The 24,589-nt window shown below is 44.8% G+C and overlaps 1 protein-coding gene across 3 annotated transcripts in view; it reads right to left on the reverse strand.

The window, feature by feature from the left end:
• Positions 1-374: 374 nt before the first annotated feature.
• RALGAPB (Ral GTPase activating protein non-catalytic beta subunit) overlaps positions 375-24,589 on the reverse strand; it is a 68,282-nt gene continuing 44,067 nt past the window's right edge. For 2 of the 3 annotated variants that reach the window (XM_030462989.1, XM_030462991.1), the window contains 12 exons: positions 23,167-23,354; positions 21,002-21,108; positions 19,242-19,394; positions 18,699-18,908; positions 17,544-17,702; positions 13,900-14,065; positions 10,780-10,902; positions 9,984-10,120; positions 9,097-9,205; positions 6,830-6,908; positions 6,126-6,274; positions 375-4,501 (listed from right to left, as the gene is read on the reverse strand). In XM_030462989.1, the coding sequence (XP_030318849.1) occupies positions 4,308-4,501; positions 6,126-6,274; positions 6,830-6,908; positions 9,097-9,205; positions 9,984-10,120; positions 10,780-10,902; positions 13,900-14,065; positions 17,544-17,702; positions 18,699-18,908; positions 19,242-19,394; positions 21,002-21,108; positions 23,167-23,354 (1,774 nt within the window). In that variant the 3' untranslated portion in view covers positions 375-4,307. The remainder of the gene's footprint in view (positions 4,502-6,125; positions 6,275-6,829; positions 6,909-9,096; positions 9,206-9,983; positions 10,121-10,779; positions 10,903-13,899; positions 14,066-17,543; positions 17,703-18,698; positions 18,909-19,241; positions 19,395-21,001; positions 21,109-23,166; positions 23,355-24,589) is intronic. The other variant, XM_030462990.1, reaches the window with a different exon arrangement.

Consider the following 24,589-nt stretch of genomic DNA (forward strand, 5'->3'; position numbering starts at 1 on the left):
TCCTCACCCTGCACAGAGCATCATCTCCAGCTCCTGCAGGACTTATTTTTTTTTAGGGCCTGATGGCAGGGGCAGCCCCAGCCCTGCTCACAGGTGCCTGGGGAGATGGCACCCAAGGAAGAAAGCAGCACATTGAGCAACCAGGGAGCATTTGCATCGCAGGAGCATCAGGTCCCCCCCCTTTGTTTTCTTTGTTTTCACACCATTGAGATGCAAGGTGAGTTCCTTCAGTGTAAGCTGGTGCCCTGTTACCACAGCTGCTGCTAGAGGGTGTGCAATTTTACCACATCTGTCTGCTGGGAAAACATCTGTACTGGCTGATGATTTCAACCAAAGAGATTGGAGAATATTTAAAATTGACAACTGAAAAGTTACTAGATAAGAATCTTTAAAATTTATTGGACTAATTGTGTTACATTCAATATTTGATGTGTTTCTCCTGGACAAAGAATTGGCATAAATACAAACAAGCCTTTGTGTGCCTTCCCTAAACAAATAAGAGATAAAGTACTAGAGACAAGGGAACATAGTTCACATCTTCATATTTACATTTTGCCTTTACTTTACAGCTCAGCGCCAGGAATATTTACAGAAAAATACAAGAAGAACAAAAAGATCATGTCTTGGCAACATACAGAAATTCATACAAATCATCTATGATCTGAAGCACATGATACCTGGCATTCTCATTGCTAATTGCTCCTGCTAAAATCCACGTGGAAAAAGGCTGTGTTTGCTTTTGGAGATCCCACTCAATTACACAGTCATTGAATTCCATCAAATTTGTTAGATTTTAAATTTAGCTTTCTTGTCTTTCTGGGCATGCAGGAACAGTCACCTCTGGAGACCCAGCACATGTGGGCAGCAGAGCTCCAGCACACACACACACGTTCCATGGGCACTGTCCTTCCCTCTCCTGATTGCTGTGAAGCTATAATGCCTTTTTTTTTTTTGGAAGTACCTTTAAGAAAGATGCTTTTCTTCAAAGAAGAGTCTTTCTCAAGATACTACCATTTCTGTAATCTCAATTTTGTGTTTAACAAGGTGACCCCACCCTCTTTCTGCCCTGATGCCATGATTCAAAGAATTGAGCCCCAACAGAAAAGTCTTTTGAAGAGAGAAAGTCTCAGTTTAGTTCTAGGCAACATTTGCAACTTCCAGCACTGAGTGATCTGCAGAGCCCTGACTGATGCCATGAAGTAAATGCTCAGCACTTATCTCTTCTCATGGATGGGAACTCAAACCCAAGCCACTCAAGTTGTCAAACGGAAAAAGCAATACAGCAGCTTGGGATTAAAAAAAATCCCACAACTTTGGATTCTTGACTATCACGTTTCTGCAGTCACAACTGAAATAAAGCTCATTTGCTCTGAGCATTTTGGGGAAAAAAAACCTCAAGGCAGCACCCTGGAAAAGCTGAAGCCAGTGGAGTTTGGCCACTGACTTAGCACAAAGGTTTCATTCCCAAATTGGTGTTTTACATTTTATGATGAAGTTTGGAGATCTCTCCACATGCAGGGGAAGGAGGGACCCTCCCTGCAGGCTCCTTCCACCAGCACAGGTCTGCCCAGAGCCCTCCCTGCTTGGAATGGCCCCAAACCCCACAGGATGGCAACACAGCTCTGTCATCACAACATTTTTATACTAAATGGCAACTTTCTTGAAGGTTGGCCCTTCCAGACAGCAAAACCCAACCCTTGGAGCCAGGTCACCCCCCAGGAGTGTAACCTGGTGACCAGGAGGTTTTGGCAGCTCAAGGCAAACACCTTCTGCCTGCTCCCTGGTGGGGTGAGGAACACCAAGGGGTGCAGGAGGCACCTTCTCTCTCTCTCCAGACTTCTGACCAGTGGCACTGCTTTCAGGGCTGTCACTGCTCCCCTGGGGGTTGTAACCATACTGAAGACAAACATGGAAACAGACCCAAGGCTGTTCTTCAGCCAAGCACGAGGCATTTAAAAAAAAAGGGACCTTAAAGATAATTTAGCTCAAACCCCTTTGCTCCATGGACTGGAGCCCCAGGGTTTCCCCCAGGTCACACCTCTGCATGGTGCTGACTGCACTTGCATGCCTGAAGGAAGTTTCTTTTCCAGCTCATTCCTGTCTAAACCAAGGACTTTGCATATAACACACACTTAGCTACAGTATATGGGTTGTGTGGTTAGGTTACTGAAGATGTGCAGACTTTTGATTGCTCAGTATGTTTATTTGTTACACATGCACTGGTCATGCCTTTTAAATCAGTGGACTAAGGTGTGTCTGGCCATTGATTAGATCCAATAGGTACATACAAAATGTGGGTAAATTTAGTGTCCGTGCATTAAATTGATACTGGCAAGAGTCTGGCAGAGGACTGAAGCTGCCCAAGGTTCCCTTCACAGCTTGCCCAGCACACTCACACACTGCCTTGCAGCTCCTCCTGCCATTTGCATCCTGGGGATCAGGAAGCCTGGGACAGGCATCATGCTGCCTTCTACTGTGGTTTTCTTTATGTGGTTTTGGTTTTCCACTTGTGATTTATTTGGATCAAAATTCAGAGCTCCTGAGTTGAGAGGCCAGTGTGCTCATCCCCTGCAAAGCACATGTCACCCCTTTGGCTGACATCCTGAGAGTCCTTTCACATCTGTATTCAGGGGCCTGTATTTCCATTAAGTCTGTGAAAAGACCCACGGAAAGACAGGACCAGGGAATGTCCTTGGCAGGTAAAGTGTACAGAAACAATTGAGACTGTTTCAGGTCAGAACTGTTGCAAAAAGTAGCTCTGAAATACCCAAACCACATGGCTGACAGGTGTTGCTGCCATGCATATTAAAAAGCTAATAAGAACACATTTGGAATAACATCAGGAGCTCCCTAAATTCCTGCTGACACTCATGCTCTTGCACTTCCTGCTTACTGGAAGGGAAAGGAAGGAGCTGTGCTGCCACCAGCAACCAGAAACTGCATCAACCTGGGAGCCCCAGTGATGATTTGCACTGCAAGAGGAGCTGGGACTGTGCTGGGAGCCCAGACCACTGCCAGTGCCCACTCCAGCTTTTCTGTATTCCCAATATTCCTAACCTGCAGCTGTAAACATCTTTTCCCAGCACATCCTTCATGGCCTGAACGTGTCAAGTCCACAAATGCAAAGCTCTGATGCAGGTGAAAGGGAACCCCTGGCACCAAGAAAGCACAGGGATTCAACCAAATTGAAGTAATAACTCTAGAGGGGCTCTCAGGGAAGGGCAAGTTAACAGGGAAAAAAAGAATTCTTGAATTTTCTTTCTGAGTTGTTGTAGTCTGTTTAACAGGAGCTCCTGAAAAGTGTTACAGAAGCTGTGAAAACTGCTTATGCTATAAATGTCAGGCAGGAGGCAGCCCCAGAATCTCAGATTTCAAACCAATGGAAGGAAAGCAAGTGATGTTTTACACCTTTTATGGAAATGGTGAGTAGGTGAGAGAGAGACTTCAAAATAAATTGACTAGTTGCATTAAAAAAAAAATTAAAAACCAAGCTACTAAAATTAAATGTGACATTTTGCAACAGACCTGAAAGTCATAACCCTGTTTTTATATAACCAAGAGCTCTTATCTAGTGACAACTTATGTTGGAAAGTCAGGTAACTTCAGGTGGGGTTTGTTGTTAGCCTGACAGAAACCACACACATAGATGGACTCACTCCCAGCCATGGAGGAAACTGTAAAATGCAGCATCTTGGCACTGAATTTCACGACCTGATGTTTCCAAGCAATCCTCCTCCTCCTCCTCCTCTTGCTTTTGGTACACAAATTGGTTACAAGCAGTGCAGGATCTTCTGCTGAGCTCTGAGAGCAGGGGTGATGAAAATGTCTTTTAAGTTCTTGCAGGGATGGTTAATGCTCTGAAACAGACCCTCTCCTCAAAGGAGAGATCCTGCTCCCTCCTCCTGTAACACAGGGGTGCAGCCAGATGTCTGAGGGCAGCTTTGTTTCTGTTCTGTTTTCCATCCTTCTGTGCAGAGATGGCTTTGGTTTGATTGTTTCCCTCTCGCAGGATGAGGCACAGTTCCTAATTAGTCTGGAATAGGGGACTGGGTGAAGGGATTATATGGAGCTAGCATCCAGGAAGACTGGAAGTAAGTAATCTTTTGAGGGTAGGTGAATGAAGTCAATATCCCAACTGCAATGGTCTGGATCCATTTCTCATTCCTCCCACACGGTATCTGCTGACTTGTGCTAGAATGTGATTTCCTGAATTCCGGAGAGCTGAGGAAATTTGTTGTTGTTATTTCAACTGTTTTCATTACTGTAGCCACCAAGCTCTGATCTAATTGTCCTGGAAGGATAATGACCTAGGGGTTGCAGTTCTTGAGCCCAACCTCCTGGAAAAGTGAGGTATAAAACTCGGGCTCCAGCTGCCGGTTCCGGTACTTGTGGACCATGTCTGCTATTTTCTGCTTTCGGCGGACGTGGGGGGGGTTGTAGGAATCACTCTCCAGCCTCTTCCTCCGACAAATATTTATTACTGTTTGCCTCACTAAAAAACCTGAAAGAGAAACAACGTCCCAGTCAAATTTAAACAAAACCAGAGCTGTGCCCCCCTCCTCTGCTGCAGCTGGAGACACCGTCGGGTTCCGGCCCATCCAGTATTTGCTGACAGAGAACCATGGGCCCAGGCCTCTGAGGAGATTTTACTGTGAAAACTGATTAAGAAAAATGAATTGAATGAGTGGGGTACCCTAGACTGGCTGGAGGAGAAGGAAGCTTTCTCTGCTCTGCCAGGACCAAGCCCCTGCCTGCAGCAGCATCCCAGGAGCAAGAGGGGAAAGAATCCAGGGCAGCAAATGGGAGAACATCAGCACTACAGCCCCAGCCCTGCTTAATGGGCCCTGAGTTGCTCCAGGGGAACCTTCAGGACAGAAAAAAGACCCATCAGTACTTTTTGCCAGTAGGAATGGCAAGAGCCTTCCTCTTGGAACAGAGGATGAGGAAAACCTTGAGGGGTTGTGGCTGGAAACAGATTTCTCTTCCCTTGGGTGCTTTCCCACTGCCCTGACCTCTCTGTAACTCCCAGTGCTTCCAGGGCAGGGAGGAGAAGGCAGGGAAACAAAGCAGAAAGAGTTGTTACTTTGGTAACCTTTTTTGTTACCTACTTTGGTAACGTTGTTGGTTACAGTGGTCTTCATCCTATTTTATTCTGAAATACAATTCTAATGAAGTGTCTATTAACCCCTTCGCTGCTTCACAAGCACTTCCTTACAGGCAGAAACCACCTGAGTCTTCCTTAAAGGACTTGATTCCTGACTGCACACAAATCACATTTACTAAACTTAAGAGATGAGATGAATTTCTTTGTATTTCACAGGTGATGCAGCTGAACAACCAGCCCAGCTGTAAGAAAACACACCTGATTCTGTTAAGTACAAGGCATTGTCAGCAACTGAATTCACATTTAAAGCCCCAGTCTGGCTTCCATTTCCTCCTCACTGAATTAAGCATGCAAAAACCAGAACCTGGAAGCTACCCCTAACAGACCCTCACATTAATTTTATGGCTATGTACAAAAATTCTAATATTTCTTGATTCATTTTGCTCTGCCTTGTGAATTACTCTCACAGCACAGACACCCAGGCAGATCCACTGCTCCATCCAGGAGCCCAGGTAAGGGAGGAGAGCACACATGGATGCCTGGTAACCTGCATAGTGGGTTCAGTATTTGTATTGAACACATCACAAAATCCTCAAGTGCTGGGAATTTTAGTGCCTATCCACCTGCTAAAGCAGAGAGAACAAACACAGCAGGCCAGCAAAAATTTAGCAGTACCCTCTGGCAGTCAAGCAGCACCAGTGCCTTGGCTCTCAGTGATGACCATCAGGGCCACGTTCCTGATCTCTGGTACCTAAAGAGGAGGAATTTCCCTTTTCCTTCCACCATAACCACTTCCAACCCTGCCCTTCTTCCCACTACAGCTGCAGAGGAGCTGTGGCTGAGTGCTGACCGCCTGCTCCCTCTGCTGTTCCTGCTGCAATAATGGGTTTGGTTTTGTGCTGCCATGACCAATGCTGCTTCCAAGAAATGTTCCAGACCAGGGATTTTGCAGATATATATTACTATTATTAAAAACAAAACAAAATCAAAACATGAGCTTTCCTAAAAATCTTTAGCTTACCAAGAGCTCTCCGACTGACTATCATCCCATCCACCAAGGGGATGACCATATTGAATTTCCCAGTTGCTCCTTGTAGTTTTATCCTGAATAAGCCAGTGTTTAAAGGATGGATGAAGATCACAGGAACTTCCTTCTCAGGAGTGGCAGATCTAAAGGGAAAAGCCACAACTGTTAGATCAGTTCTATAGCATTATTTCACTCCAGCAATAGATGAAAAATAATCACTGTAAGTGTTGAAAGAATGTTAAGAAATGTCTTGTGGCTGAACCAGTGGGATTCCTGGGTACATCCTCTGGACTTTAGAAGGGTTCTATCACCTGTGCAGTTCCATGATCTCCTGTCACCACAGAATGTGAGTCCTGCAGATTCAGGGCTTTAAGCCCCACACCACACATTGCAGCATTAAACACCTCACAAGGCAGTAAATCAGGAGGGAGGCTAACCATGGGCTCAAGATAAAACCTACACATTTTCTGTTCCTTGTCTTTAAATTGCAGTGATATGAAAAGTTCTTTCATTTTTTCAACAAGCAAAAGTCCAGTGAGGAAACTCATGTCTTTTCTAACATGACTGCCTCGAGTTTTCAGGGGTGCTTGTAAAAGCTGAAGAATGTAAATAATCTCAGTCATGGCTTCTCCTGAAGTGCAGCCTAAACTGTTGTCCAGAAAAATATAAAAAAATAATGAAAATTAGAGCAGTCTTACCTTAGGGAAGTGCTACTATTGGCTGCAGTTTCCACACCAGTGCTTGTCTCAGACATCAGATCAGGGAGGGGGAAATTTTCTGTAAGAAGAGGATGCACTGAATAAGGTTTATCTGCCCCAGTTTTGGAGTTTGTTTTGTTTTGGTACAAAGAAAGATTATTTTTTATCAATCAAAACCATGAACTTCTCAAGCATTTTTATATGAATGCACTGCTAGTGATAAAGAGTCTTTGATTTGAAGCTTAAGCATCATGGAACATACAGACACACTTCAAGCCTCCTAAACTCAACAGATCAGGTAACACAGGCCTCAGACTTTCTCAGTCCCAAAGGTCCAAAAGGTGACACTCTAGAGTGAAAGCAGGAAGGAGCTGAAGTACTTCAATCACAAAAAGAGCTTTCAAATTGCTATTCAACAGCATCTTCACCTATCTGCAAGTCATTGTCCTCAAGAACAGTCCTGGGAATTTCAAACACCACCATTCTCACAGCTCCACCTTCCCTGAGCCCAGCTCCAACAAACTTGGCATCCTCCTCCAATCCAAGCTCTGTGGAAACTCACCACAATCTACAACTCTGCTGCCACATACTTGGGAACAAGTGAGGGGACAATGAAGGTGAAGTAAGAACTCAGAAGCCAGGAAGGGGATGGGGCACTTCTATCTCCTTCTTAAGGAGCAGGAACTGAGACATTGATAAAAGTCAAGTTCAAACAGCAGCATGGTGCCAACACCTATCTCCTCTTCCAGCAGAAAGTGTAAGGCCCCAAAACACCTTTGGCATCAGAGCTGGAATGCTGAGCATACACAAAAGGAGGGAGAGCATGGCAGTCCCTGGAAGGACTTTAGGTGGAGCAAGAGGGAGGGCAGGCAGCTGGCACAGGGCTGATAGCCAAGACTACCAAGTGACAGCTTTTCCACTCTCCAGATTCAAAAATGTACCAGAAGCAGAAGACAAAACCTCTGGGCTAGGAGCCACTTTCCAGAGTCCCCCTCCCCCCAAATCCAGCTGTCAGACTTACTGAGGCTCACAAACTCATTTCCTCAGCTTCAGGCCCAGAGCTTTGGGAGATTCCTACAGCTGCTGAAAGAAGCAGCCAAGCAGAAACGTGCACGTGTATCACGAGTGCTGCTCTGCAGGGAGCTGGCTTTAGCTGCCACCCAAGAAAGAAATGGGTCAGGGACACCAGTTGGGAACTGAGGCAGCTGAGGGACTCCTGGAGCTAAGGGGACACCCTGGGGGGCAATGTCTGAAAATGGAAATGGTGCTGCAGAAGTTGATGTCAGACTCTTTCTCCCAGTAAAGCTCTGAGGGATGTGCTGAGGACAGGGTGGTCCTTCTTGAGAATTTACACCTACACTTTTTATGAAGCTTCTTGACCACTCCCATTCTCTTGGTTGCTTTCCTCTGGGAGGAGCTAAGGATTTAGCTAGGGTCCAACCCTTACTACCAGACTGAGAACCACAATTCAAAATCAAAGACAGAACCAAGTACCATCCACTGGCCAGGGCACCAGACTCTGCTGGGCCAGGCCAGCACAGAGGCTCTTGCTTAGCTCTAAAGCCAGCCCATGGCCTAGAACAGGCACACAAGAAGCTCTTGGGGACAAAAAACTCCTCATCTGCCCACCATTGCCCATGCCATGGCTGTGACAGGATGGGCAAAGCTGGGTCTCTCCCAGGGCAGCAAGAACCCAGAGCCAGAGGGGAAACAGCAAACTTAGAGCAGTAAATGTCATGAGGAGCAGGAACAAAGGTGCAGGAAGGAAGCAGGACTGCACAGCATGAAGAAGGCACCCCAACACAGAACAACTGAGGCTTCCTGCAAGAGGGAACACAACAGAAAGTTTGAAAGGGACCATCAAACCAAGGCTGATGATGCTCCCATCTAACAAGAAGGATGATGATCCCAGCAGCACAGAAGCATCAGGTAGCAGAAGTCAGATGTTTTTAAAGGAAAAACAACAGATTCACTCTGAGGAAACAGCAGCTGAGGGGAACTCAAAAATGGGGCTGCATGCTTGCCTGGAGGTGCATGACAGCATTTCCCATGTACTGCCAGAGCTACAGTAATCTCTAAACCTACAAGCCACTGATGCACATACACCCTGCAGACCACCACTCAAGTATCAAAGAACAATTTTAGAACCTGAGAAGTATCAATTACTGACACTAATGAGGATTTAGCATTTTAGAGAAGAACTGAAGAGTTTTTCCTCTGGTTCCTGCTTGTTGTTACTTTAGCAAAAAAGAAAAACTTTTACCTACCTATATCATCATAACGTTCCACCCAGACCACATACACTTTGGTTTCAGGTCCCATGGGTGGAATGGTCCGGCCCTGAGGCACCCTCTTGGATCTGGAAGTAGGACTGAGCTGTTTTGAACACAAGAGTAGCATTTGCAAACAGTAACACATCCCCTGAGCACTTCCATGTTTGCCCCTTGGTCTTTGAGATCTCAGCTACCACCTTTGCCAGCTACTGAGATGGGGCAGCTGCAGTGGAACCACCCACCAAGAAACAGTTCCCTGGGGCTCTGCAGCACTCATTCTGTATTCATTAATACACTCACTCTAAAAAAAGTAGTTCAGGTTTTTCTTAATGTTCCAAATGATCTTAACTCAGTAACAAAATATACATTTGGAAGTGAATCCAATACAGGAAACAAGCAGTTGTAAATCCTTTGCTAACTCTTACAGCAGTTCATGGTTTTCTTCTTTGCTCCCATAAAAAAGAATGCAGCTCCTGGTGTGACAACTGACCCAATTTTAAACTGGGGAGTGTTCATGTATACCCATATTAAATCCCCAAGCACAGATTCTACTGTGAAATACTCCATAAACACTGCATGTACTTTTGCTGCATGTGTTTCAAGATTTAAGCATGCAGAATATTATTACTTGTTCTATTTAAGTTTTATATTTAATTAATCCAATCTTGAAATCTCAAATTCTGGCAGGACCAAAGCAGATGTTAAAGATTAATGGTTGGGAACAAGGAGCTCCACATGCCAGGAAACTAAATCACATACAATCAAAAAATGCTGCATCATTGCCCATGGGCTTCTTACAACAACAACAACAACAACAACAACAACAAGAAGTGTGTATATATATATATGAATGCCATTTTTCAGTGCAAGTTTTGCCTTACCCGCTGGGAGGGATTAAGATTGTCTGTATGATTGGGGAAGAGTTCAAGTGTCAGAGACTGCTGCTTTAATATTCCTGGCAGCAGATCCATGTTGGAGTCACTCTCTTGGTCAGAGACATTGCTTTCCAGAGAATCAGCTGTAAGCCAGAAGAAAGGTGAGGGTTGGTCTTTTCTTCTGCCAAAGAACTTAAGCTATCACATGAAAGTTTCAAACTAAAAAAGGTGAGGTTTTCAAAACTAAAGAGATTTATGGTCAAATCAATATAGCACTCAAATTACAGGAGAGGATTCAGCAGTGGACAACTGCCAGTTATTCCATGTCCATTTCCTATGGAATAGTCTCATCTTCCCTGTGACTATCATCTCCTCACTGACCTTTTATTCCAGAGGAATTCTGCAGACTGGTTTTAGCATACAAAAAAATGTAATGAGGGCTGTTGCTCACTTCCACAGCACGTGGTCCTTCACTTGCTGTAGGAGCAGTCATCAAGTTGGGAGAGAATAAGAAATGCATCACCAGTTGGTGACAAGCCATAGGTCCAACCTAACACACCCAGGGGAAGAGCAACTCCTGTGTAAACCTGGACATATACTGAGGCTTAGAGTGAGAAAAAGGGGTACCCCTTTTGGAAGGAGTCTCAGGATTAGGGTGTTGTCATTTAAACTTCAGTAGCTTCCCACCAGGATCTCACTAGGCACACTACCAGCTGGCTTAGTCAGGTTCTGCTTCTGAAAAAAGTTCTCTGACAAAATGTTGGTTTGGGTTTTGCAAACAGCATGTAAAAGGTGATCTTACTCAGGGACTCCACTGGTGATGGGACAACAAAAGCTATTTCTGTCAAGGCATCCGCATAGTACAGCACCTTCTTCTGCCCATTGAAGATACTTGCCCCAACATCTTCTGAAATCATCAGATCATCTGAAATGGACATAAAAGGAAAGCTTAGTCAAAAGCCAGCTCCATCTCTTTATCCACTGCCTCAGCAGAAGGCCTTCAAATAAGAGGTGCAATCAATAAGAAGAAATCCCAAATCCATTTCAAAATGAGAAGATGGCACTGTCAAATCTCCTGGCTAACAACCATTCTCAGATCAAGTTTTTATCATTTTGAAGGAACTGGCATTTCCAGTTGTGAGAAGATTTACTTTGAACTTATTCCCATTGCACTGCATATCCTATTTCCCTCGGATTAAGTAGCTCAGTGAGCATGTCTGCCACAGCATCATCTCCCAGCTGTCTGTAACCATTCCTGAACAGACATCATTCAATCATTACATTTCCACAGGATTTTAACACTCATAACTTCAGTCTGATAATATTATAGAATTCTTCTACAGACTTTCCTCTCTCTTTTCTTCTGCCAAGCAGATTTAGAAAGGGCTCTCTTGAATCAAACCCAATGCAAGACAGCTCCTCAGTCCCTGTTTGTTCCCTTATCTCAGGTGGTTGGTATGGAGACCTTCACTGCAGTGGTGGAGCCACACTGTAAGTTACAAACCCCTCTCCTTTCCTTCCCTTCCCCTCACTGCCTCCAGCAGGGTTAGCAGGGACTTCAGCTGAGTTATTCTAGGATGTGGCAGTCGGGCAATAAAACCCAAGCACCAAAACTGGCATCAAAATCCCTCCCATACTTCAGACAGCTCAGTGACCTTAGCCCAGCTTGAGTATTTCCTCACAGCTTCTTATGGCTGGACAGAAGGTGTAACTTCACCCCACAACCTGGGAATTTAATTCTTAACCAGCATACGTGTGTGTCGTAGACAAATGCATTTATCTGTTGAGAAGTAGGACCCTAGAAGGACAGGGAGCTCTAGGAGTGAGTCCAGAGGAGGGCCATGAAGATGAGAGGCCTGGAGCATCCCTCCTATGAAGCCAGGCTGAGTTGAGGTTGTTCAGCTTGCAAAAGAGAAGGCTCCAGGGAGACCTTGTAGTGGCCTCCCAGCACCTGAATGAGCTGGGGAGGAGCTTCTTACAAGGACATGTAGTGATAGGATAATGGAAATGGTTCCAAATGGAAAGAAGGGAGATTTAGATTGGATATTAGGAAGAAGTTCTTTGATGTGAGGGTGGTGAGACACCAGAACAGGGTACCCAGGGAACCTGTGGATGCCTCCTCCCTGGTAGGGTTCAAGGCCAGGGTGGATGGGGCTTGGAGCACCCTGGGTTGGTGGGAGGTGTCCCTGAGCATGGCAGGGGAGTTGGGACTGGGTGAACTTTAAGGTCCCTTCCAGCCCAGCCCAGTCTGGGATTCTGTGCTTCCTCTGATCCAGTTTACAAATGCATTCAGGATGCTGCCTCAGCAAAACCCAGGGAGCAGAGCAATGCAGCAGCCTCTGATGGGCTTCCCCCCAGGGAAGGGTCCACAGCTCCCACAGAGCAGTACCACAACCTGCCACTTTGTTTACAACATCTTTGGTTTTGGGGGTGCACAGGGAAACAAAACAAAAGCAAATGCCTATGAATTTATTTTACTCACGTCTGGATGAAGCTGTTCTAGACTCTTGAATGGGTTTTTAATCATCAGAGCCATCCACAAAGAGAAAATTCATTTAGCAAAATGAACAGTCTTAGTCACACCAAAGATTGGAGAAGAAAACAAAGCAAGCAACCTTTACAAGTTGTTCCAAGTTTCAATCTATCACTCCAGGGTTTTAGCCCTTGCTTGCTGAAGGCACAACTCCACTCGTGGATTTTTCCAGCAGCAGAAGCAGAGCACAAGCAGCCCACCCTGCCTCCCATTCCTGCATCATTTTCCTGTTCCTTCTTTCCCCTCTTTGTGGAACTAATTCAACTGTTTGGTGGTCTGTGACCACATCCAAATGGCTGAAAAAAAACCCCAAGATAAAAAGGCCCCATCAGAACCCATCACCCCCCTGCCTCCACACAGCTCTGCCTGGGGAAGGGCTCAGCCTCTCCTCACAGGACAATTAAACCAAAGTTTGACCCTTTCCCACCTCTCCTGTTCTTTCACCTCTCCCCAGCATTTCAAACCTTCTAAAAATTGTAGTTTTGTTCTACAAATGACCAGAGGAGCTGCTGAGGAAGAGCACTCCTAAGGCAAGGTGAGGAGAACCTTGTTCCACCTCCTGCAAACACCACTGAAAGACCCTGAAGATGCTGGACCAGCCTGTTCAGTGCCTTTGTGTGGCCCATGGCAGAAGGCTGAGGCTCTGAAGATACCAAGAAAAGGCCTGGCCCTTGGAGTAGTAACCATCAACCTCACTGAAACCAAACCAGACCCTCAGAATGCCAGGTAATCCAATTATATTGTTCTTCAAGGCAGAAACTAACCCAACCTCCAACTCACAGCCCTGGGATGGCAATTCACTACCCTGAGGATCATTTTGGTTGACAGAATGGGGAGAGGGTTGTATGTGACAAGCCCAGAGAAGGAGTTGCTGTCATGGAAAAAAGCAGAGTAAATGAAGAAGGACAGGGGAAGAGCTGTGGGCTCCAACCACTGTGACCTACAAACAGCAGCTTATTTCCACTGCTTTCTACCAAGCACAATTACAAGGCAAACTTTATTAGTCAACATTTCATTTTAATCTACTTCCAGAACACAAAAAATTGCAGCCTCTCAAGCCTGTTTGCAATATACAGCACTATATACATCTGATTTCATCTGAATATTGGTTTTGGATAAGATACTAAACATTCCTCAAGTCTGTTAAAAATGTAGCACAGAGGGAATTCTTGCTGAGGCCACTTCCTCCCAGCAGCACTCTGCCACTAGTTTTGCTCACTTCAGCTTGAAGCTTAATCTAACATTTACATTGGCAGTTATGAGAAAAAAAAACCCACAACCCATGCAAGTTCTCAGGTAGGTACCCAGGAGCAAGAGATTTTAAATTAACTGTCTCCTAAATGAGCCTAAACATTTGAATTTAATTTTGCACCATCTACTATGTCTTACCTTGTTCAGGTCCCTCTTCATCACTGCAGCTATTGATTGACCAGCTTGTTGAGACATGACCAGTCCACCCAGGGTGCTTCCCCACTTCAACAGACCAGCCAAGAGACAGCAAGAACTCCAGGAAGTGTGGCTGAACAATTCTGGAAGACTCCATGTTCTTCAGGATCTGAAACAACCAGCAGCACCATGGTAGGTACAGGAGACTCCAGGAAGCAGCTCTCTCCCTCCCCATATTTTTTAATTAAAAGCTTGTGTCACCAGCATGGCTGTGCCTGAACACAGCTCTCCAGCAAGCCTGGGACCCCAGAGCTTCTATATGGACACTGCTGCCCCAGCTCAGCATCCTCCCATCCCACTTGGCCACGTCCTAGTTGATCAACTTGTCTTTCTAACTAAACTACAGGCTTTGGCAATGACAATCAGGCTGCTAAAAATGGAAACTTTGAGATTTATCCACTCGTGCAGAACTGTTGAGCACAGAACCTGCATTATCATACAGGAACTTTCTGGACAATTTTCACTACTAAACTGAGGTGAAATTTAAGGAGAAATGTATTTTTATCACTACTCATTTGTACATGGCATCCTGTGATTTAGAGCTCACTGCACATTAAACTGTGTAACACATTTTGCAAAACAGCTTCCTGCAGGACTGAACATGGGCTTTAATCAAGTGTCACATTAAACTTAAAATCCTACTTCCCCAAGATCTGGGATGTTTCCACATCCCATTATGACCAAGTGAAAGTTGAGTCTTTCACCCAACAGTATGCAGGGACACATGGATGATTTGTGATTTGGGCTACCAGAACCACAGGGATGTGTGGAACAGAGAACACATCCATCCTTTCTGGGCCATGTGTTTTGTGGCACAAGTGTCTTTGACTTTGGTTTCTGGGGGTGAGAGGCAACATGGGCTCAGCAGAGCAGAAACCACAGGGACAGGCACTGGAAGGAAGGTTTCCAGACAGGAGGCTCCTCATATCCAGATGGTTCTGGCACCCTGTCCTAAAGCCCTGTACAGTATTCAGCAGTCACTAGACACATGGCATAGAAATACTACTCCTGTTCTCATTACTGAGCACACTGAAGTCACAGCTGTGTTTCAGAATGAACCAAGTTCAGTGCAGTGTAGAAGACCCACAGCAGGTTGCATGGAATGGTGTCCAGGTGGGATTTAAATGTTTCCAGAGATGGAGATTCCACCACTTTTCTGGGCAGCCTGTTACAGTGCTCTGATACTCTCCAAGTAAGTAAGTTCCTCCTCATGTTTAGATGAAACCTCTTATGTTCAAGTTTGTTCCTGTTACCTCTTTCCCTCTCACTGGACACCACTGAAAACTTTAAGACTGGCCCCATCCTCCTGACACCCACCCTTCAAGTATTTATAAGTGCTGATAAGATCCCCTCCTCAGTCTTCTCCGGACTAAAAAGACCCAAGTCCCTCAACTTTTCCTCACAAGAGAGATGTCTCAGTCCCCTGATCACCATTGCTGTACCCTCTCCACCAGTTCCCTGTCTTTCTTGAAAAGGGGACCCCAAAACTGGACACAAAAAACCCCTCATTTGCAGTAAAGCAAGGATGGGGCAGAGTAGGATGGGGCAGAGTAGGATGGGGCAGAGTAGGATGGGGCAGAGTAGGATGGGGCAGAGTAGGATGGGGCAGAGTAGGATGGGGCAGAGTAGGATGGGGCAGCCAGTCCTGCTCAAAGCAGCAACCATGTCACAACTTGGCTTTGATCTACTCCTCTAACACTGAAAATGAAACAGGACAGAAAGAAGTGGGGAAAATGGTAGTGGAACAATGGCACAGGGTGCCCAGGGAGGGGGTTGAGGCCTCATCCCTGGAGATGTTCAAGGTGAGGCTTGAGGAGGCTCTGAGCACCCTGATCTGGGTGAGGGTGTCCCTGATACTGCAGGGCTTGGACTGGGGGACCTTGAGAGGTCCCTTCCAACCCAAATCATTCTATGGTTCTATGATTCTAAGTAACTGCTCTTTTCAAAGGTGGGAGCAGCACTGGTGTCTCACTCAGTCAGGTCTGTGGGGATGAGTGTGTTAACTTGACCACCACTGTGACTCCGCACAACCTGGAAGGCTTGGAAATCACAACAAGATGTCCAGGGATCTTGAAGCAAGAGTGGCATCTTCATATTGTGCCTAAAAATGCCCAAGATCTCCCAGATACAAGATTTTCTTAAAACTACATGGCAAAACCCATGCTAACGGGGTTTCCAAAGATCAGCAAGTTCTGCAGGACTTTGTCATCTCATCTGTCTAAACCCATAAGAGCACAGAAACATCAGATGGGAAAAAGAATTCTGCTAGCTCAGAAAGGGCATGCTTCAGCTGGAAGCAAACCTTGTATGGTAGCTGCCTTTGGAGAGGGAAACACTGGTTAGTGGCTGCTCTGAGCTTTAACTTGAAAACTCACAAACAGCACAACCTTGGTTTTGAGAAAGAGTGTGTTCTATGCAGAAGTAGAAGGTGCTACAGTGTTCTGTCCCCTGCACATTCATAGTAACACAAGGAGATGGCACAGTAATTTATTATGGAAACTACCCTTTAATATAAGAAGTATGAATGGAATGAGGAGAGGGAACTACAGAACCATCTCTTTCTAATGAGCTCATAAGCTCTTTCAGTGAATTTCTGGGTCACAGTCTAAAGAAGTCACAATTTAGATTTGCTCCAATTAACCTGATTAACTTAATTGCATCTGAATGTAAACAGTATAATGTAAAAACTTATTATGAGAAATACTTTCTCATTTGCAGTAAGCTTAACATTCCTCTAATGTGTTTAACATCAGAATCAAAGCAAACTCCCTGGACATCACACACTGCTGGAATTACCTTCAACCTTCCCTAAGAGCTGACACAAGAGATCCAAAATGCATTTCAGATTTGAATCTTTAACTGTACAGAGAAGGAGAGTATTGATAAGCAAATATTATACGTAAATATATATATATATAAGACCAATAAAAGACTGCAAGGTTGGAAGGGACCTCAGGGATCATTGGGTCCAATGTTTCTAGGTAGGAACACAGTTTAGATGAGATGTTGCTACACCAAGCCTAAGCCTAGGTAATTTCTCAGCTTGGAGAAGAGGAGGCTCTGGGGAGACCTCACAGTGACCTTCCAGTGTCTGCAGGGGCTCCAGGAAGGCTGAGAGGGAATGTGTGCAAGGGCCTGGAGTGATGGGCTGAGGGGCAATGGGTTTAAATTAGAGAGGAGCAGATCTGGATTGGATGTTAGGAACAAGTTCTGTGCCATGAGGGCAGTGGAACAATGGCACAGGGTGCCCAGGGAGGGGGTTGAGGCCTCATCCCTGGAGATGTTCAAGGTGAGGCTTGAGGAGGCTCTGAGCACCCTGATCTGGGTGAGGGTGTCCCTGATACTGCAGGGCTTGGACTGGGGGACCTTGAGAGGTCCCTTCCAACTCTTATTCTATAATTCTATGATTCTAAAATTAAATATAGAGGTGAAAAGAGCACCCAGTGGCTAATGACAGCTCACACTGCAGAATCACATAGCACCAAAGCCCTGGTTCTTAGCCTCCACTCCAGTCAATAGCAGTATATGTTTTATTCACTTGAGAAAACACCAACATAGACTACTTGTCACTTTACACTTTCACTTACCTCCTGGCTTGTTTTCTGGCCTGCCTTCATGTAGAAAATGAAAACAGTATCAAAGGGACGACAGGGGAGTAAATCCAAGTAGCCAAGGTCATCAAAAAACCCAGGAAGAGAAGAGTCAAGTGCAATCAGGTGAGGAGGTAGACGACTGTTAGCAGGTTCCTATCCAACACACAGAGTACAACAGATTGAAAAACATCTTTCTGGGCTGAAAAGATTTTTATGGCTTCAATATTAATCCATTAAAATATAAAATGACAATTTCCCTTTCCTCATAAGAGCAAAATGATACACAAATTTCTGATGCAAGATAATCCTGTTACTGTAAATGAGCAACAGCAAGCATAACAGTTTGGCAATTTGTTGCATTCTTCTTCCCTTAAAAAAAAATGGTATTTTGCCAGCACAAAGGACAAAATTTTGCTAAAAGAGTGACAGCTTCCACAATAAAAGCAGCAGACACTTTTAAAATATCACAACTATACAGTCACACCTGTAGTTTTAAATTTATTAAGCATATATAACAATAGCATGTAAAATAGTAAGCACTTTTAGGCATTTTTGCAAAAGCTCAAATGTTGACTTTCATTGATGTTTTTTCTGGAAGAGCAAGAAGTAAGAGTGAGAATCCATAGGTAAGAGGAGAATTTCAAATGAATTCAGATTATCTCTATAACCTGCTGTTCCTATAACTGTAAAAACAAAGCTCTTCAATTTATATGTACTGACAAGTGTCTGTAGGTGATTAAACCACTTCAGCACAATCATCTCTGGAGCAGAACTTCTAAGGCAGTCACATTTCAGAAACTCTTCAAGTCCCACTCCAAAACCTAACTCTAACCCAACTCCCTAACTAAAGCTGAGGGAACAATTTCAAGTGTGAACACATGAATGTGACAGCTTAATGTGCCCACTGCAAAAATAATGCCAAAGCCACCTATGCAGAGCATGCTCAGCCTGAAGGCATGGCCTGCCACAGCCCTGCTCTTAGTCCTGGAAGACTGGAATTCATCTCTTTGTTTGATGGGATTACACCTCAACAGCATTTGGAATTACACAGATGATTTTCCACTAGCAAAGAGAAGTTTTCTCCTTTTGCCAAGCCAGGCTGTAAGGGTGCTGGGGGCATTTGCACAACACTAAGAAGTATCAGGTCACCTTCAGTGCCTCTAGGGAGAGAAACCCAAAGTGGGAGAGGAAGAGCCTTGCTGTCTGGAACTCCTGTGCCGGTGGTGGGGGCTTGCACTCTGTGATGGGGTCAGGGAAACTTTTCTTCCTCCACTCCTCTTCACTTTTCTGATCTATGGAAGTCTCAAAAACAATCTGCTGGGCCATGCCATTCCTCAGCTTCTCATGTCGCTCTTCAAGCTGAAAAACATTGTGTGAAATGAGGATTCTACCAAGATCACCAAGAGCCACCAAGCAAACAGCTTCAGCATTTAGGAAAGAGGTAAGTCTGGGATACAGCAGCAGCTGCAACCACGAGGTTCAATGCCAAAAAGACCTTGCAATGTTATAAAATGTTTTCCTGTTTGCAGGGGAAAACCAAATGAAAACACATTTGGCACTGTGAAACTTCAAAACATTTTTGAGACTCTCCCCCCATGAGTAGAACTATTTACAGTAAGACATGAGTGTGTGACTCAGGAACAGACCAAAAAACCAAGAACAAGATGAAGCCAGAGATTAAGAGTCTCTTACTTCCTCGTTCACAATCTCATGCAAATCAGGAATGCTCAAGTCAGCTTTCACAAATGGGATCTTGTCCACTTCCTCAGGAAAGGGACGATGCTTCACACTGTACTTCAATCCAACATCATTCTTAGGAGCTGGTCGAGGTTCTGGTACAAAAGTCTGATAAAAAAGGGAAATAGTTTTGACATTCCAGGCACTGTATCACTAGACAATACTTTATTGTGGGAGACTGAAAACATTCCCTCCCCCCTCACCACCACACGTACACTAATCCATTAGTGAGAGCTATCAATAAAGCATATTCAGTAGGTACTTTAATAAGACTTTTATTAAAAATCTGGCTGTCAGTTTTGAGAGACACAGCCCTGCCCATTTTGGTGCAGCACTCTTGGAACCCTGCTTACCATCTAACCCCTAAGCAGCTGCAAATCCCAATGAAAATGGGAAGTTTACACAGCAGCAGCATCTTTTCAGCCCATTCTAACTGTATGGAGTGAAAGCTGCCACCTGTTCGAGAAGTCTCCACATTAGCCCTGATGAATAGGATGAGCACAAAGTCAGCCTGACAACTCCTAGAAGAGAAGATAAGAGAATAGCAGCAATGCTGCCTGGGGGTCAGGAGTGCCATGCACTGCTACAGCACTGGAAGGGCTTGCAGTGTGCCAATTCTGACATGGTTACTACATTATATGCCAAACTATTCCTATGGAATTCAAAACCTGAAGTTACCCATGAAAGAAACAAAAGACCTTGCAGGTACATAAGGTCCAAGCAATTACATTTTGAGTGCTGCTTTATAAATTTACTTACTACCAATTATGCTTCAAATGGGCAAAACTGTTAGCATTAAAGCTTCAGGATGCCTCTGAGTTGGAAAAATTCCCTTCAAACTGGTCAGGACATGACTGCTCCTTTGGTGAGGGAGGTAGCACACCTAGTCCAAGCATGACACTATTTATTTTTTTTTATTTATGCTCAGCTTCAGCCAGAGCCCAGCTCCAAAGGCAGCAGCAGCCCCAGTGTCCTCCCACGGCTGATCTGCAGGGAGCATTCATCTAAATGTGAACATGACAGACCTGCATTCCAGATGAATTTGTATTTTCTTTATTTTACTGAGGGGCATGTGAAGAGTTTGAACATTTGGAGAAGTTCACAGACAAAAATTTGGTAACAGAAGGAACTACTCCACCAGACAACTGCAATAAGAGATTTTGCTGCCAAATGAGGTTGGGGTATTTTTCCTCCACTGTTCCTCTCCAGAGCCACTCCAGAGTTCATATAGATTTTTGTTTTTGTTTTTTTTCTACAGCAGGTTCACAGCCATCTTTGCATCATTGGACTTTACAGCTTGAAGAGCTCTTCTCTCTGCAGCATCTCATTCTAAACCTCCAGACTTGGCTCCCTCTGCTGCAATAGCTTCATCTGACAGCCTAAAAATCAGCACCAACAGACGTGTACACACTAAGTACACTGCCCACTGCCCCCTCACCTCAGAAGATGCTTCCAGAAAAAACAAACAAACAAAACAACTAGAATACTCCCTCCCCCTAATATAAGTTTAGAAGGCAACAGCACTTTCACAGCCTGTGTTTAATATTAATCACATTGTAAAGAGTCACCAGAGATGTGTCACATTACCTACAGCTAAAGGCCCCGTGGCTCAGCCTTAATGTATAACCACCAGCTCTGTGGGGCTGTCTCACATTAGTGGAATTTCTGCTGAACATCTCTAAGTTAAAGATTTCTTTATGGGCTTTGATAGAGACCTTTTGATTTGCTTTTGCTCCTCTTGGCAAGAGACAGAGCTGCTGGGCCCATGCAAATCTTCCAGATGTTCCCCGGATCAAAACCGTGACAGAGGGGAAAGAGTCATCTGCAAAGCACATGGGTTGAGAGAATAATCATCAGCATCAGTTGCAAACAGTTCACTCTGCAATAATTTCATCAGAAAGGAACACAGGCATGATGACAGAAGTTTTGTTTTCAAGGTTAACTCCTCTCTGACCCTGAAAAAACTTTCTAGTGAGGAGTGAGCAATCATCTTCTCTGCAGCAGGCAGGTATGAGTCTGCTCGGTGGTCTGGTCTGTTCAGTAGTTGCCAGCTCAGTTTCATCCTTTAAAAACAGAAACTTTCATCCAAATTCCTGCAGATCACAGTTTCTGTCCCAGGAAATGAAAAATGATTGCTCAGCCACTGCCTGCTTAGGTAAGACAAATGACCACGTGGAGACAGTTTCTATGATACTGCCACAACCTTCTGTAAAGGTCCCACACAAACAGCACCAAGAAAACAGTAGAAGGACAAGAGATGTGGTCAGACTAAGGCAGAAAAAGATTCTGACTTTGCATCCTGGAAAATTTTTCCCCACAAGTAACTGGGACAGAGAAGTTGTCCTCATAATGTTTTCAAGAGCTAACTGGACAATGCCAGGGTGCATCATCCTGGTCTGAACTTAGGAGTTACCTTGTTTAGAGCAAAGTTAGAGACCAGATTCCTGAGGTGCCTTTAACTCACACAATGAGGGGTTTAACACTGCAGGGATCACAGCCTTCCTTTGAGACTGAAACGGGGACTGATACCAGGCCCTCAGAAGGACCTTCATGCCTCTACAGCTTTTCTTTGTAAAATTGTTTGTATTTATCTCTTGTGCACATAAACCACAAACTGTCACCATGGGGTAACCAGCAGGTATCTGTTCCTTATTCCTTCCCCAGGATTCCATGAGCAGTGCAGGAGGCAGCACAGCTGCATAAGCACAGATAGAGACAAACCAAACCTGGTGATGTGCCTCCAAAGTGATCAGATGTACTGGTGCCATTCATCTTGTAATGCAAAGATTTGTAAGCAAATTATGCACAGCAAGAAAAGATAATCTAATTTGAGATTCTAAGAGCTTCACAGGATTCCTAAACTCATTTAGCAGAGGCAGAGTACAGATGAGAATTGCTCAGCTGTCCTAACATGCTCTAACCCATTCTGTTCAGGACCTCACTTGCTCACACACAGACTGGGAGGGGGGGATGTGCAGCAGTGGCTCCCAGCACCAGCACTTTCTGCAACACTGAGTTAGTGATTCTCAATAAGGTCAGAGTATTCTGACCACAGCTCAAAATAACTTCTCTCATCCAGCTTGTAAAGGTCTGTACAATCTCTGTTTTCAAGACAGGTACATAGACTCCATCCTGTCCACAGGAGGAAAACAGATCTGTGGCAGATCACCAGATTTATTAGTCTTAAACTGAGGTAGCATGTAATATGATTTTCACCTACTCTGTCAGGTCATGCCATGCTACATGATGACTTACAGGGGGATCAATAATTCAGTTCAAAGCATCATGTAGTTTAATACTGGATTTTTAAACATATAAATTCTTGTTGGTCAGAGCATATGAGGCTGAGATGAGTTAGATTCACCTGTGAAAGCAAATACTCTGTGAGATCCCCTTTACAGTGGGTGTCCTTGAGAGAACAGGACTGGTAAGTTGTAACAGCTTCCAAGCAACTAAAACCATTAGAGCTGGAAGCACCCATGGAAACATTTAGTAACCTAGAGCAAGCAAAAGCAACTGTGCAAGTGTAAAGGTCACACATCAATCATTTGTTGAGCACTTAACTCTATCAAGCCTCCTATGCTCTTTACATTTTCATTCTTTTATGAACAAGGATGTTTTCATAGTACAGTGCTTTTAATTTTGTCAGCAATAGTTTGGATGCAGCCAGCTGCAAGCATCTGACCTTAACTGGATGAAAGACAGATGGGCTTGGTACATGTGTGACTTTACAGTTATAACCACCCCAGAACACCCCTTGCTCCATCACACCCCCACAGAACAGGCAAGGCCCTGAAATGTGAGAGACACTGGATGAAGGACCTTTGTTTTGCAGGTCCATAGAGAGTTTTAAGCAGAGGAAGAAGGAAATGTAACTTACTCTGTTCGTTGCCTAGAGGCTGCTCCAGCATGGCCAGGATGACACTGTTATCCAGAACGAAGTACCTGAAGCTGTGCTTGTTTATGGTGGGCAAACGGGAATATTTAATCAGGGTGGTTTCATTCACCAAGCTGCAAGGAGAAGCAGGGCCACTGGGAGAGGGGAATGCTCCAAGTAACTGCATGATACTACAAGGGAGAGAAAAGGCAAGAGTTAGGACAGATAATGAAGACAAACTCGTCCACCCAAGCACAGACCTTCACTCTCATTCTTCATTTCTATCTTGACACAGCAGTTCCCCTGTCAGGGCAAGCCTGCCCTCTCCCATCAGCTTGTTCTGAAACAGAACCAGGATCTTGAGAAAAACAGACATGAAAATGTACAGAGATGGATACTCTGCCTACAGAATCCATTTCTTTATTATTTTTATAACCTAGTTTAGAATCATAGAATCATCTGGGTTGGAAGGGACCTCTGAGATCCTCAAGTCCAACCCTTGATCCACTCCCCCCATGGTTCCCAGCCCATGGCACTCAGTGCCACATCCAGGCTCTTTGGAAATATCTCCAGACATGGAGAATCCACTACTTCCCTGGGCAGCCCATTCCAATGCCTGATCACCCTCTCCAGAAAGAAATTCTTTCTAATCTCCAACCTAAACCTCCCCTGGCACAACTTGAGACCTTTTGTGCCCTCTTGTCTTGCTGAGAGTTGCCTGGGAAAAGAGCCCAACCCCCCCCTGGCTCCAACCTCCTTTCAGGGAGTTGGAGAGAGTGATGAGATCTCCCCTGAGCCTCCTCTTCTCCAGCCTCAACACCCCCAGCTCCCTCAGCCTCACCTCACAGGACTTGTGCTTGATAACCCAGGTTATAAAGATACTAAGATATATTTCAAAGCATTAAAACCTGCACCTTTCCACAGCTTTTAAAATTTCATTCTTATAAGAAGATTATAGATAATTAGAGATAATCATCCCTACTCAGCCCACAAGCAAGGCAGGCAGATATGGTAGATGCACATTACATTTGTTTTTGCTTTCTTCCAGTACAGACTACATTAACCTAAAACCCTTTCAGAAGGACCCAGGATCACACAAGCCATAAATCACACAACTGCCATAGATGATCCTTCCCTGGGAGAAAACCTTCAGGTGTGGTCCAACAGCACCCACCTCCCTGGATCCACAGCCTTGGGAGGGTCCTAGAAGTACTGATTGAAATCCTCTGAGCTTGTACAGGTTGTGCCCAATGTTACCAGAAATTGGAAATGTTTATGGCAAGAACCAATAGTGGGAATTGTCCAGTGTCAGACTGAAGATCTGGGCTACAAGGATGATCAGGGGACTGGAGCATTTGTCTTGTGAGGAAAGGCTGAGAGACCTGGGGCTGTTTGTTCTGGAGAAGACTCAGACGGGACCTTATTA

Source organism: Calypte anna, chromosome 20, assembly GCF_003957555.1.
Source record: "Calypte anna isolate BGI_N300 chromosome 20, bCalAnn1_v1.p, whole genome shotgun sequence".
NCBI classification, from domain to species: Eukaryota; Metazoa; Chordata; class Aves; order Apodiformes; family Trochilidae; genus Calypte; species Calypte anna.